General features: G+C 38.1%; 1 protein-coding gene across 1 annotated transcript in view; it reads right to left on the reverse strand.

The window, feature by feature from the left end:
* Nucleotides 1-822: 822 nt before the first annotated feature.
* Nucleotides 823-14,370, reverse strand: part of LOC140156383 (uncharacterized) — a 31,484-nt gene continuing 17,936 nt past the window's right edge. The window contains exon 3 of the mRNA XM_072179347.1: nucleotides 823-3,922. Within this exon, the coding sequence (XP_072035448.1) occupies nucleotides 847-3,922 (3,076 nt within the window). The 3' untranslated portion in view covers nucleotides 823-846. The remainder of the gene's footprint in view (nucleotides 3,923-14,370) is intronic.

Consider the following 14,370-nt stretch of genomic DNA (forward strand, 5'->3'; position numbering starts at 1 on the left):
GTAATTCAGTTTATTGCATAATGTATAAGGTAAAGGTAAAGGAGACGATCCTGTATAAACAGTGATCGGAGTGCCCATCTCTCTTTTCACAGAGGAGGTAAACTGGGATGGGGAAAACAATTTTGGCAAGCCAAAAGGAGGAGGCAACCAATGATGATTTGGGGCGGTCAAATTGGACTATTGGGCAAACAAAACTAAGTTGGTAGTTCAGACTGAGGAGGGACAAGAATTTTTTTTTGGCACAGCGATACGAGGAACACAACTGTTTGCCACGCCATTTGGAAGTGTATCCTCCCCTCGACAATAGAAAGATTGCGATTTCCAAACGTATGTATCGAACGTACATGGAATCTATTCAAAACCACTCTCCTGTGACGGGATTTTTAATAGATTCCACGTACGTTTGATGCTACGTTTGGAAATCGCAATCTCTCTTAAGATGTCAAGTACGCGTACTTCAATAATAAAGTTGTTTTAGCCTCTGAGCTGAGCTGGTCATATGAAACCTGTAAGTTGTATGCGTTATTTTTTATTAGTCCACTGCTTCATGTACATTTCACCTTCTAGTCTCATCTGAGTCAGGAAATACGCCTCAAAATTAATTATCGTTACTTTTATTGTATTTGTTTTACCATATTTTTAATGCCCTTTTGTTTCTTTGGTAATTACAAGTGATGCAAGACGTAATACAGTTTATTGTATAATGTATGCAGCGGTCTATAAATCTGGGTAAAAACCACTGCCGATCGTACAGGTGTGTACGCGAGGTAGAAGCAGAAGTGATCCGCCTTCTTCAGTTGGTTACAGTCGCCTCACGTCGCCTTATCTTGTGACATATTCTGGTCTTTATGAGCATTGATGTGCTGTCAACCTATACTTCCTTGCGTAACGCTTAGGGCAAAGATCGCACTTAAAAGGCTTCTCCTTCAAATGCGCAATGCGGACGTGGCGCTTAAGATTCTCTTTCAACGTGAATGTATAGTGACAAATTTCACACTGATTCGGCGCTTTGTTGTAATTCGTTACTTGTACCTTACAAGGTTCCTTTTCCGTGAACCCTTTCTTACACGTCTGGTGTGATTGTTTTTTCGCATGCTGTTTGGAGTGAAGCGTAAGGGAGTATCGATATGTGTAGCGTTTACCACAAACGTCACAGCGGTATGGTTTCTCTTTTGTATGTGTGCGAATATGTCTTGCAAGGGAGCAACTATTGACAAACGATCTCTGACAAAACTCACATTTAAATGGTTTTTCTTTCGTATGAATTCGAAGGTGGATTTTGAAATTGCTACTTTGTGTGAATCGCTTCTGACAATATTCACATTGATATGGTTTTTCTAAAGTGTGAATACGTACGTGGCTCTTCAGATTGCTGCTGATAGAAAACCGTTTGCTGCAGAACTCACACGGATAGGGTTGTTCGTGAGTGTGAACCCGCATGTGTATCTTGAGATGACTGCGACCTACGAACCGCTTTTGGCAGGTTTCGCATTCGTACGGACGTTCCCGGTCGTGAGTTCGAATATGAGCTCGGTACTTTCCGCGTAGGGTGAATTGTTTGTCACAGACGGTGCATGAAAAGCGCGTTTGACTTGGAAGACTTTCAGTTTGGACACTTTCATGTTGTTTAACGTATGGTTGTTCGGGTAGATTTGGTTGGCTCTCCTCATTAGAGCTTGTGCGTGACGAATGCTGATTATGTTTCTCTCGTTGGGCTGGTCGCAAATAGATGATAAAACTTCTTGTTGCATCATAAGCTTGCTTCAAACTGTCAGATGTATCCTGGGTTGTCTGAATAATAGACGTGATCTGTTTCACATTACCAAGTTCTTTCGCTATAAACTTAAAGCGTTTCATGTGTCTTGCAATATGCCGCCTTTGTGCCTTGAGTGAGTGAGAAGAATGTCCGCAAATGTAACACCGAAATGCCTTCAGCATCTCCTTGATGCTCGTGGCTATACCTTGGGCCATACGTGGCGCAACATGTTTGTCTATTTTAGTTGCACTATTATCATCATTCACTGTTAGAGGAATTTCGTCAGTGACTTGTTCTTCTGCTGTGGTCAGCGTTTTTGGATATATCTCCTGTACAGAACTCTCCACATTGATATACGGGTTTAACGATTGAGGGCTTGTCAGGGGCATCTTGTCAGAATCTTTGCCGTTTACCATCCGTTCTGGAGGATAGTGGTTGACATTTAAACCACCCAAGTTGGTATACTTATTGTACTGAGCATCACTTGAAGGTGGCGTATAATTATTGTTGATCCTTTCCTTGCCATCATAAGTTTCTGTTTCGGAATAGTGAGCGTGAGAACCATCCACGTGAGTTCTTTGTGCGAATGATATGCTGTTGCTTACACCTCGGGATGATTGGCTGTTACTCTGTATTTCTGCTGTGCTCAGCGTATGTGGATTTAACAATTGGGAGCTTGTCATGGAAATGTTGTCAGAATCGTTCCCGTTTACCATCAGTTCTGGATGATAGTGGTTGACATTGAATCCACCCAAGTTTGTACAATAATTATTGTATTGCGCATCACGTGAAGGTGGCGTATGATTGTTGATCCTTTCCTTGCCGTAAGTGTCTGTTTTGGGATAGAGAGTGCGAGAACCATCCACGTGAGTTCTTTGTTCAGATGATATGATGATGCTTGCTAAATGTCGCGATGGTCGACTGTAACTCTCTATTTCTGCTGTGCTCAGCGTTTGTGGATTTGACGATTGGGAGCTTTTCAGGGGAATCTTGTCAGAATCTTTCCCGTTTACCATCCATTCTGGAGGATAGTGGTTGACATTGAAACCATCCAAGTTGGTATAATTATTGTATTGAACATCACTTGAAGGTGGCGTATAATTATTGTTGATCCTTTCATTGCCGTAAGTTTCTATTTTAGGATAGAGGGTGTGAGAACCATCCACATGAGTTCTTTGTTCAGTTGATATGCTGTTGCTCGCTAAACGTCGCAATGATTGGCTGGAACTGTCAATTTCTGCTGTGTTCAGCGTTTGTGGATATATCTCCTGCACAGAACTCTCCACATTGCTATCATATGGGTTTAACGATTCAGGGGGGCTTGTCAGGGGAATGATCTTGTCAGAATCTTTTCCACTCACCATCAGTTCTGGAGGATAGTGGTTGACATTAAAACCATCCAGGTCGGTATAATTATTGTATTGCGCATCACGTGAAGGTAACGTATAATTATTGATCCTTTCCTTGCCGTAAATTTCTGTTTCGGGAGAACCATCTACTTGAGTTCTTTGTGCGAATATGTGGTTGTTCGCTAAGCGACGCGATGATTGACTATAACTCTCGAGATCTATTTCGGGGTCGGGATAATTTTCTGAACTAGTTCTTTGTGCGAGTAGTTGATCGGAAACTGTGCTTAGATTGACATGATTGAGGTTACAACGTAATATGTCGCTATAGCCATGATAACCATATTGTCCAAGAAATGATGTTTGGACACCATTCGCATTAGTTATTCGTGCGACAACGTCGTGAGCTGGATTTAGATTGGAGTAGCATTGTTCTTCTCCACAAGAGCACGACTTAGGAATTCGTAAAGAAAAGAGTTGGGCGAGTATCCCTGGTCCGTTTCGCGCGCTTTCGTTTAGAATGAACTGCTTACCACCATTGTCCGTAGTATGGTAATGATATTCGCTTGGAGGTTGTCTCAGTTGATATGTTTCAGTAGTAAGGTCCTTTTTTGTTTTCCTTAGATCCAGAGGATACGTCTGTTCCCCCGTCTGTTCACCAAAGCTATCCATCCGATTCCAGTTGTAGCTAGCTGTTCTGGTAACTAGACGCTCAAAGTATCTTCGATAATCGGGAGGTTCCCAAATAATAACTATTCCGATGTTATTGCTTGAGATTGCCCGGTTTGTGTTTGCAGAAGTTTGAGCATCCCCATATAATCTGTAATATGAAAGTAAAATAAACACCCATTACAAAAGTGACCAGATCTGATACAATCAGGCTAAAGTCGGCAACAATGAAACTGAGATATAGGAAAAAGAGAGGGGAAAAACAACAAAAAACATAAGAAAATGGACATATAAAAGGTTCATAACTTTGCTATCAAGTATTCAAGAGACCTTGAGATTCAACATCAGTAAGTATAGGTACTGAGCAAGTTAGTCATGGTAGTAACTCACTTGTCAACATTTCCGACTTTGGCCAGAGTGGATCAGATGAGGTCACAATTGCAAGTTTATGAATATCAGTGTATACGTTAAAACTTCAAAAAGTTTAAAAAGTGCATGTCCGATCGAACCACGATTTTACCAAGCATATTCGTTCAAATCGTATAGATTTTTTAAGAGAAGTCAAACAGAAATGCCAACTTACATAACTTAAGGGCTTTCAATACTTCTACATTTTTTTGTATCAGTAGATATAGATCCGTCCTTCGGTCGGTATAGAGTCGCACCTAGAGCCGTATACCATGGTTTATGTCCAGGGTCAAAGTAAGAATCTAATGTTATTTTATTTACAGTGCTAAAAGATGATAAAGTGCTTCAATGATTTCAACGCACTGACAAACGTCAACATAATGTAAGGTCATTTACTTATATGGGTGATCTCATATAGCATTGTCAAGGCTACGGCAAATTAAAACATATCAGAATAATTATTCTTGTATAACTTGTATGGGCAGTTTCAGTTGAAATCTACGCCCCCTATGGAAGACATGACCTTAATCTTCCACACAATTTCTAATGTGACTACTACCTCATTTGAAATTCACACTCCATGCATGCATGTATGGGTATGTCTTCCATAGGGGTGTATGGATATAAACTAGAATTGCCCATTCATAGCCAATCAATTGTCATAATGTCCTCTTTTGGAGGTTGTTGAGCATATAGCCATAATCACGGACAAAGATTTTCTGCATGGTTCATTGACAAGGAGCTACAAGGCAAACGATTCTGGGAAAGACCTGGATCGAGTCCCGGGATAGAGTTGTTTGCAGGTCACGAAAAATGTGCCGCTGAACAAAATGTGCATCACATTGGAGTCTTCATTTTTTGGAGACACTAATTTTGAAGAGCCCAATTCATTGCATAAAACAATATTAGCTGTTGTTTAACGGTATCATTGACTTTGTAAATTAATGTCCAAACGTCTTGTTACTATACTTATGTGTTATGTCAAACATTTTATAAAATTCTATTAGTGTGTTCTGCTAAATAACACTATTAACCCCTTACTCTGCAGAGTGAATAAACTTATGCACAGGCGGTTGGGGACGGGGGGAACGTCCCTAAAATTTTCCTAAAATCAGACAAAAATTCGTTTCGCGTACGGACGAACGTATTTTCATTCATAAGGCGACAAAAAATCCTGTTCTACGGGCGGGTCGTCGGTCGGGCTTTTTGTGTGGGTGGGGGTGGGTGGGGGTGTGTGTGTGTGTGTGTGTCAAAATCTGACAAAAATCAGAAGATTTTTTCAAAAATATTTCCTAAAAATGTTCAGCCAAAGTTAATAAATAAAACGACTGATTTGATTTTACATGATTTTAGTAAACAAAAGTAACAACAAATATCCAACACGCAAATTCTGGGTCGGTCGGGCCCGAAGAACAGGTTTTTTTCACCGGCTGATAGATCCGAATCAACTTGGAATTCAAAGGGGTTATGTAAGCAAATTTTGTTGCGTTTAAGGAATCGGATAGCAACGTTTGTACAGTATTTTTTTGTGGGACGTGAGAGCACATCAGACATATCGATATACTATAAATTTTATTGCAAATTATTAAACTTTGATATTTTTAATATTTTTGATATTTAACAGTCCTCGAATAAAACTTTAAAAATCTAATGATATGTACTAAAAGTGTGTGTACCTGGGATGAAAAGCCAACCATCAATTGAACATTTTGACATTTCATAGGCCTATTGAAGATATAGATTTTTTTGCCAAAAAGACCTTTATTTTTTGGTGTCTATATCCTCGAAATTTTCATATGATGGACGGCTTTTCATCCCATCTACATATCATTAGATTTATACAATTTACTTTGATGACTGTTAAATTTCACAAATATAAATAGTTTTAATCATTTGCCATAAAATGTGTATTATATCGTGAATTAAAAAAAATCAAAATTATTTGATATCAGAACATTCCTCGTATTCAAGCTTATTCAGAATACAATTCGATACAGTTTGTCAGTTGTGCTCTCATGATCCACAAATAAAAAAACCCCGTAAAAACGTCGCTATCCGAGCCCTTAAAAGGAACTTACATAAGCAAATGTTGTTATTGTGTTTAAAGGGCTCGGTTAAGCAGCCGGGCTTAACGTGTTCATTATTTTTTATTTATTTTTCTGGTTCATTTACCTGGGTTATATTTGTCTGTTATACTGATGTTGTGCACTATCATGACTATGAGCACCAAGTTCATTCCAAATTAGGTCGGCTTGCAAATCGGCTTACATTTATTATTCGAGTTTTTTTTTCAATGTTTTCATTTAATTTTAAATTATTTACCCCAAAACATGACGCTGTTCACACTGCTGACATGGGTGGCAGTGGCATAGCGTGAGTCATCTATAGGGGGCACCGATCATGGTGGGTGCACCGTGCCCGATGGGGCCGGTACAAACCGTTTTCTGGCAAAGTTCCTATGGGCAGTGGGGTAGCGACGGGGGGGGTTGCACGTGCTATGAGCGCCACCTTAGTACGTGGATCACAAAATTCATCAAAATTTGTACCTTTGTTTTTGTACCTTAGTCTCATGCATGTATTGACATCGCCTGCACTGGTTAAGCCGAGAAAGCCATGATTAAAGACAAGGACATTTTTCACGAAACTAATTTAGCTGCATGTATATATTTAAATGGGGTTTCAACTGCGTCAATAGTACGTTTTCCTCCTTGTTTTTGCCATTATTTTAAAAATACTTAATTACAATTTCACTGGAATCACTGAATAAGCCGTTAATTAAGGGGACTCGATCTTTTGTGCGTAATTATAGAGGGCCAGGGGATTCACGCTAATAAATAAAAAAAATTATTTGAAGAAGTCAAAGAGTAGTGCAATTAACACCAGATACAATTTCTTTATACGACAAAAAATAATTTTTTGTAATCGATCAACAAAACAAACGTTTTATATCAATTTTAAATTTAGCCTGAATCCGTAAATATGATCCCTTTCGCCCTTTTTTTTAGGTCAAGGCTATTTTTACCATTATGCAGCGAATCATTGTTGAAGATATTTCACATACATGTACAAAACATTCTAGAGAAAGAATGAGGACATATATTGTTGAAATATCTTTTGTTGATTTCGAATGATAATGTCATGAAGACGTGATTTTTAAGGTCAAATTCCTAAAACCAAAACAAAACATTGCGACGCAGATAATTCCCGACTTAACGCAATTTCATCATCACACCAGTGTCTTTATTATTTGTTTGAAACCTTTCCCAAACGTTCGTGCTATTTATGCATAAAACGGCTAATCTATCTTTACAAAATAGTCCGGTGGCAGAGCAAAGTTAGATGGTTTTGCCAGTTAAAGTAGTTTTCTTTGCTGATTATTACTCTTTCAGTGGTACAAAATAAGATTTTGGGGGATGTAAACTGGTAACCCTTGGGCAATTAGAAATATTAAAGATGGCCGCTATGGATACTAAAATTAAGCTGGGTTATTCACTAGCGGTAGCCTACCATAATATAAATGATAACTTAAAGTATTTTGTGTAAATCATTTTCCTTTTGGATGCTTTAAAATATAAACTATATACAGTTTCAAACATGACACTCTCGCAATTCAAAATGGCCGCTGTTAAACGTCATAAGCAAAAATCATTAGTTTCAAGGTAAAGTTCTTTTGCCAGATTTTGTTTCTTACAATAATTAATGTACACCCTAGAATTAAGCAGATCCAGTTGGACATTTTACTTCTTTACAATCGCATAAAAATTCAAAGATGGCCACCTCCGAAATGAATGGTAGAAATATAACACATTTTGGAAGATTTTTTGCAGGGAGTGTATTGAGTGACAGCTCGGGGTAAACAGCTTTCCATTTGGTGATATCTGAACTGATATCTGTATCGAAATTATCTGCCCAACTTGTACCAATCCTTCCTGAGCTGAGCGCCTTCAATTCCTTGACGACTAATATCAACAGCGCCTGCAACTGTAGCCGAAATTCTTGAAGTGTAGGACCGATCATTATAGCAACATGTAACCCGGTAGTCGAACAGATGGTTAATAAGCATCTTTGAATCTCTGAGTAAGACACCCAATGCCACTTTAAGATCCATTGCTTAATTGCTTTTGCACAGGACTTTGTTGCCTATCAGTAAAGCTGACAAGGACTTCTTCAAGAAGTCAAAGAGTAGTGCAATTAACACCAGATACAATTTCTTTATACGACAAAAATAAATTTTTGTAATCGATCAAAAAACAAACGTTTTATATCAATTTTAAATTTAGCCTGAATCCGTAAATATGATCCCTTTCGCCCTTTTTTAGGTCAAGGCTATTTTTACCATTATGCAGCGAATCATTGTTGAAGATATTTCACATACATGTACAAAACATTCTAGAGAAAGAATGAGGACATATATTGTTGAAATATCTTTTGTTGATTTCGAATGATAATGTCATGAAGGCGTGATTTTTAAGGTCAAATTCCTAAAACCAAAACAAAACATTGCGACGCAGATAATTCCCGACTTAACGCAATTTCATCATCACACCAGTGTCTTTATTATTTGTTTGAAACCTTTCCCAAACGTTCGTGCTATTTATGCATAAAACGGCTAATCTATCTTTACAAAATAGTCCGGTGGCAGAGCAAAGTTAGATGGTTTTGCCAGTTAAAGTAGTTTTCTTTGCTGATTATTACTCTTTCAGTGGTACAAAATAAGATTTTGGGGGATGTAAACTGGTAACCCTTGGGCAATTAGAAATATTAAAGATGGCCGCTATGGATACTAAAATTAAGCTGGGTTATTCACTAGCGGTACCATAATATAAATGATAACTTAAAGTATTTTGTGTAAATCATTTTCCTTTTGGATGCTTTAAAATATAAACTATATACAGTTTCAAACATGACACTCTCGCAATTCAAAATGGCCGCTGTTAAACGTCATAAGCAAAAATCATTAGTTTCAAGGTAAAGTTCTTTTGCCAGATTTTGTTTCTTACAATAATTAATGTACACCCTAGAATTAAGCAGATCCAGTTGGACATTTTACTTCTTTACAATCGCATAAAAATTCAAAGATGGCCACCTCCGAAATGAATGGTAGAAATATAACACATTTTGGAAGATTTTTTGCAGGGAGTGTATTGAGTGACAGCTCGGGGTAAACAGCTTTCCATTTGGTGATATCTGAACTGATATCTGTATCGAAATTATCTGCCCAACTTGTACCAATCCTTCCTGAGCTGAGCGCCTTCAATTCCTTGACGACTAATATCAACAGCGCCTGCAACTGTAGCCGAAATTCTTGAAGTGTAGGACCGATCATTATAGCAACATGTAACCCGGTAGTCGAACAGATGGTTAATAAGCATCTTTGAATCTCTGAGTAAGACACCCAATGCCACTTTAAGATCCATTGCTTAATTGCTTTTGCACAGGACTTTGTTGCCTATCAGTAAAGCTGACAAGGACTTCTTCAACTTCGACGAGGAAATTGCAGCATGTCCTCGTCGATAGGGACATTGTAGTGTGACTTTACAATACGAATGTCTTTGCTCTCTCGTACTACCTGTTTGGCTACTCTTTGGATGCTACTGCCTATAACAGTTTCATTAAAACTTCACATTTCACGTGCGTTAAAGTTGCAACGGAATACGATAATACTAGAATAACTTTGTGATGACAGAACTAGAAGCTCTCGGTAAAGTTTGTTTGCAGTTCTTCATTGAGTCACCTACGATCAGCACGAATTAATGTGATTTCCAAATGTGTGCAGCATTCCTGATACAATTCAGCAGGTTTCCAAATGTGACTCTTATCACCAGATAGGACATCTACAGCATGTTTTAGGAATTCATCAGTTGCATCTTCTTCATATGCTGCAACATCACAGCGTGTATTGCTTTTGTCACTAAAAACAGTAAAATAGTAGAGTTTGTTTGCTTGTTTTATTTCTTCTTTAACCTGGAAGACTCACTGAATTGAAAACACAATCATCTGTTCTTCCTTGAGGCACAGGATCTCTGTGATGCCTAATTCCCATCGCCTGAAGATCACTCACAGAGATTTCTAAACGTTCTCTGATTTCATTTGCCTAGCTATCACCACGTGCGCGCATTTTGCTATCAGATACTGATATTTTGGCATAACGTTCATGTGTAGATATGTACATAATATGCAAGCTTCCATCTGTCTGGATGCTTTGAATCTTTTTAAGTTCACACAGTTCCCCACATTAGTATTCCTGGAAGTCAAAGTGGGGGGGGGGGGATCAACGTAGTCGTTTGGCGGACTGGGTAGAACCATCTTCTACATAATTGCCAATATTAGTTTTGCGTGTGTATTTACAATTTTTTTGATAGTTAATCTTAAGAAACGATATCATTTTTCAGGCTGACATAAGCTGACATACAAATCATACTCATGGCCCATTGTTCAGAGAGCAACGATGAGCATTATCACGTATCGGTATGTGAAGATAAATTGAAACAAATACATACTGTTTCAATTTTTTTTTAAATGACTGAAGAAAATATGCTGTATTTTTTCTCGCTGTATAATATAGGCCAGTTTGTCATTTTCAAAACCCAACCTTAGTCCATAAGCTTTCATACAAATGTGGGCTATTACTCAAATTACTCCCTTGGAACAGTAATCATTATATCTTCACACAGTGTATTTTCAAGGAGTGTCATACAATTATAGCTACAATTCTCAGGTATTTGTGTTTACATATTTCATGATGACAATATATACACATGTAATGATTTTTAATTCAATCTAATTGGTGTATTCTATTGCTAAAATGGTCTGAAAGACAGGTAAAACTTTATGCAAATGGTTAAGAATGATTAAATTAAATAACAAGAAACGTATGAGTATGATATGTTATGCAAACCATTCAATATGTTAAGAAAAGACAGTTACCTATTATGAGCATACATTACACAACTCACGGGACGCCATCATGGCAATTTGGGATCACTGAAGCGTGTCAATTCATAATCTTATCCTACACCACTCAAAGATCATTTATCAGCAAAAAAAGTAACTTTAACTGCCCAAAACACTATAATTATTTGGTATGATACCATTTGTCACTAAAACACCATTTGAATACTATTTCAGAGTTACGAATCGGCCATTTTGAATATCTCGGATTGCCCAAGGGTGACAATTTTACACCCCTTAGAATCTTATTCTACACCACTCAAAGATTATTTATCAGCAAAAAAAATAAACTTTAACTGCCCAGAACAGTATTTGGTATGATACCTTTTGTCAATAACACACCATTTGAATGCTATTTCAGAGATACGTGGCGGCCATCTTGAATATCTTGGATTGCCCAAGGGTGATAATTTCACACCCCTTAGAATCTTATTCTACACCACTCAAAGATCATTTATCAGCAAAAAACAAACTTTAACTGCCCAAAACACTATAATTATTTGGTATGATACCTTTTGTCACTAAAACACCATTTGAATGTTATTTCAAAGTTACGTGGCGGCCATCTTGAATATCTCGGATTGCCCAAGGGTGACGATTTTACATCCCACGGAATCTTTTTCTACACCACTCAAAGATCAATAACCAGCAAAAAAACAAACTTTAACTGGCAAAACCATCTAACCCCCAAAATATGGTGTTTGCAGCCGGACTAAAACACGTCTTTTTTAAGTAAACAAAAGGCTAAAGATGGCATTATGAGATTTATCTTTTATCATCACACTTATCCTCTCAACTGCCACGGTGGCCGAGCGGTAAACCGCTAGACGCGTAATCGAAGGGAGTTTAGAATCGCTGGTTCGAGACCCAACGAAGCCTGTGGAAACTTTTTTTTTTCAAAATTCATGATCGCATTCCAAAATGAGTCACTTGTCGGTAAATCATGTATCATATCCTTAAATAGAGCAACGAATGCTTGAGGACAGCGCGTTGAGTTTTCTAAGATGTTTTTGTGAGGAGGATCGGATCAAGGAAAGTCTACATTACTGATATGTGTTGGATATAAGTTTTCCTTGTTTTTTCCATTTTTTCCATTTCAAAAATACCCAATGACAATATTGTTATATCCTTTACTTTCAAGTAATTTATACACACTTTCAATTTTTTTTAATTATTAAATTATAGAGTCATAGTGCTACACCCAAATTGTAAAGTGTGCACATTTTGTTGATTTGAACCTTGAGAGTACACAATTGAATTGGAATGTGCAATTTTTTTTATCCCCCTATAAGGACTGAATTGTTTTTGATCCCCCTTTTAGGACCCCAAATTTTTTGATCCCTCCCCATATTTTCCACCCCCCCACCAAAGTATTTATGAACACTCCCTTATGAGACCACTTTTGGACCATAATGCACATTATGGACTAGTGATTACACTTATAAAATTTCATTGTAAGTCCTTCATTTCTGGTTGATTTCAAAAACTTTTTGATACCCCCTCGGCCTATCATGTGTTTTGTTAAAGAGGCTGTACAATGTAATGTAACTTGTTTACCTTCAAAAAAGGGACTTTATTATAATACGAAAATGTATTATTTTACTTCCGAGCGCAGTTACTCCGACAGTGGATGTTCTGCGCCCGAGCGCAGAAATGATCCACCGTTACATATAAGGGACTGCACCCGGGCGCATCAACTCCGACAGTGGATTCTCTGCGCCCTCGAGCGCAGAACATCCACTACCGGAAGTTCTGCGGAGGGGCGCAGGAGCTCCACTGGTGGATGACGTACATACATGGAAATGCCCTTAATGTTTACCCATGCACACTGGCACTTGTTGGATACACACAAAATCCTTAAAATGTTTAATATTTTAATTTTCGTATTATTTATGAAGTAGGCCTACATGCATTACTTATATACATAACTTTTAGCCATAGCGGTGATTCATGCAGACCCTCTTCTGGTGCATCCCGCACATAATCCGTTGTTAATTGGGTTCTTTTGTACGTTCTTTTGTGATAAAAAGATGAGTCTGATATATGTTGCCTTTCACTATTTTTGTGCCTTCCTACCAATTGCGTCACTATTTGGCGGGGCCTAGCCTACAATTCCGTTATCAAGAACATTCCAAAGAAGTTTGGCTCGATATCTACGGCCTCTGGCAACACCATTTCGCCATTGGTCAGTGACCAATTGCCGACAGACCAACAGACGGTCTGAGGCTGAAGATGCACCTAGGATATTGTTCTGAAACCGTTGCCTCTCAAAACCATGAGTCCCGCTCCAGTTGAATAGTTTAAAGAATCTAATTTTAGGTTCTTTTGTGTTTATGCACGAATGATTTGTCAATGGCAATAAAATAGTAAATAGTAATAAAAAGTAAATTATAGAATGCATATAATTAAATTATGACAATGAAAAGTTGTGTCCCGGATGTCAGACTGAACTTTTCATATTTGTTATAATCGAAATCTTTGTGTGTTCAATGTATGGCGATAGAGAAGATATCAGCTGATATCTTACCCTTCCCAGAATCCTTGGTAACATGATACTGTACATCGCCTCATTTCAATAAATGACAGTCCCATTACACACCGACATCGCCCGGTTAATAATTACACTATACAGCAAGAGACACTGAAATGAATACACGGGATCGATACACGTGGATGTGCTATGCACGATTGATATTCAGACGATAAATCTTTGGATACCGGGTTTGAAAATGATGAATATCTCCCGTAAATGATTTCGTATAAAGAAACCAGATGTGGTTCTTTGCACTTGAATATATATTTTTAACAGATATGATAGTCGTTAGCTTGCGCTTTGAGATACTAGCTTGCGTCTTAGTCAAAAACTGACAATAATTTTGATTTATAGGCCTATGTGCCGAGTTATATAGCGCAGTGTATAGGCCAATCGTGAAGGTAGTCTAAAACCATATGACCTATGGTGTACCATGCTTAAAATTGACTAAAACACAGCGAGGACAGTAACCGGGCTAATCGGGGCTTTTGTCAGTAGCCTTAGTCAGATGTCCTTCGGCTCTTATGCGACACAAAACTATTAAACAGGTCAATATAAAATGGCTATGCGTGGCGGTGGATTCAACCTACCATGGCGATTTCTGCCATGAGAATATCGGGGCGATGACCGTGTGCATTACTTTGAAGGCCTACACTTTCCCTTTGTTTTCAGTTTGAATGACTGTTTAACAGGGGTCGATAGTCAAT

This window comes from Amphiura filiformis, chromosome 1, assembly GCF_039555335.1.
Source record: "Amphiura filiformis chromosome 1, Afil_fr2py, whole genome shotgun sequence".
Lineage (NCBI taxonomy): Eukaryota > Metazoa > Echinodermata > Ophiuroidea > Amphilepidida > Amphiuridae > Amphiura > Amphiura filiformis.